The sequence below is a fragment of the Grammomys surdaster genome, unplaced genomic scaffold (assembly GCF_004785775.1).
Source record: "Grammomys surdaster isolate TR1022 unplaced genomic scaffold, NIH_TR_1.0 164, whole genome shotgun sequence".
NCBI lineage: Eukaryota > Metazoa > Chordata > Mammalia > Rodentia > Muridae > Grammomys > Grammomys surdaster.
Window position 1 is genome coordinate 323,271 of NW_021604612.1, and position 1,370 is coordinate 324,640.

At 51.2% G+C, this 1,370-nt stretch overlaps 1 protein-coding gene across 5 annotated transcripts in view; it reads left to right on the top strand.

The window, feature by feature from the left end:
* Positions 1 to 1,370, top strand: part of Hps4 (HPS4 biogenesis of lysosomal organelles complex 3 subunit 2) — a 42,105-nt gene that overhangs the window by 14,872 nt on the left and 25,863 nt on the right. For all 5 annotated transcript variants that reach the window (XM_028765508.1, XM_028765506.1, XM_028765504.1 and 2 more), the window contains exon 5: positions 264 to 407. In XM_028765508.1, the coding sequence (XP_028621341.1) occupies positions 264 to 407 (144 nt within the window). The remainder of the gene's footprint in view (positions 1 to 263; positions 408 to 1,370) is intronic.

A 1,370-nucleotide genomic window follows, 5' to 3' on the forward strand; every position in this document is an offset into this window, starting at 1 on the left:
CACACACACACACACACACACACACACACACACACACACACACACACCTGGCCAGATGGCAAAGCAGAAGCCTGAATTAAACTTCTGGAGCCCACAATGGAAGGGTAAATTAGTTTTCAAAAATGGTCCTCTGATCACCGCACAGGTACGTGTGCCAGCTCACAAATGAATGCACACGGAGCTCATATGATGTGAGTGCACACACACACACACGAGTGCAGATGTAGAACAGTCTGGTAAAACGTTGTCTGCTTCTCCCACAGACCCTGTTAGACCAGCAGGAACTGCTCTGTGGCCAGCTTGCCGGAGTCGTGCGGTGCCTGTGGGACCTTTCTGGCACCCCACCCACGCTCATCCGTCTGAGGAAACTCAAGTTTGCCATCAAGGTGGATGGGGATTACCTGTGGGTAAGTCTGAAGGCAGAGCTGGCCTTGGAGCATTGCGATGAAGCGTTCCTCCCCCCAACCGCAGCCGCTCCTCAGACCTCAGTGCTCTCTGAAAGGCACCTGTGGTGCAAGGGAGAACTCTGCCAGGGCCTCATCATGCCAAGCATGTGCTCTGGCCCTGAGCCACACTTAGCCCTTCTCCAGTACACCTCAGATATGTCCTGCTCTGAACGTGGCAGCTTTCTTTGTATTGTTTCTCCTTATCTATGTTTGCATGTGTCAGGCGTATGTGTGCACGTACATGTTCATGTATGTGCAAGTAAGTATGTATGTATATGCGGAGACACTGTTTGTAGCATGCCTATTTTCCTTGATGAGCTGTGTTCTGTTTTGATGGTATCTGTTCAGGGTTATCTTCTGTGGGTGGTGCCTTCTGTAGCCCCAGAAATTATTGCCTACAGTTTGGTCTCTAATTTAAGAAGAAGTTGATTGGTTTTGCTTTTAAATTTGTGTCTGTAACCCCGCCTGGCTTTCTGTGGGTGGGTGGTGTGGATGGAGGACTAGGGTGATTTTTTTTCCTGTTGGGTTACCCAGAATTCCCTCACTGTTGCTGAGTTCCCTAAACACCTGCTTAGCTCCTAAGTTAGGTGACTGTGAACACGAGTGGGCCAGGAAGCCCTGCATGCCGTGATACCTAAAGTTTTGTGTGTCTCGGGGTAGACAGTGTCTCTCTCCAGTTCCATCCCATGCCCAGTGGCTCTGGCTAGTTTATGAGTGTGACTGGGAGTCCTGAGTTTGGAGAGCAATCCTGGGGTCGGGGTGTGGCAGCATCGTTCGCTTAGAGTTGTCATGACCCTGTCACCTACTGCCCTTCATCTCTGTGGTGTCTGTGATGGCAGCCTAGTTTACCATGCAGTGTCACAGCTCAACCTCAGCACAGGTGCAGCTCACAGGGCAGGTGCAGCTCACAGGGCAGGTGCAGCT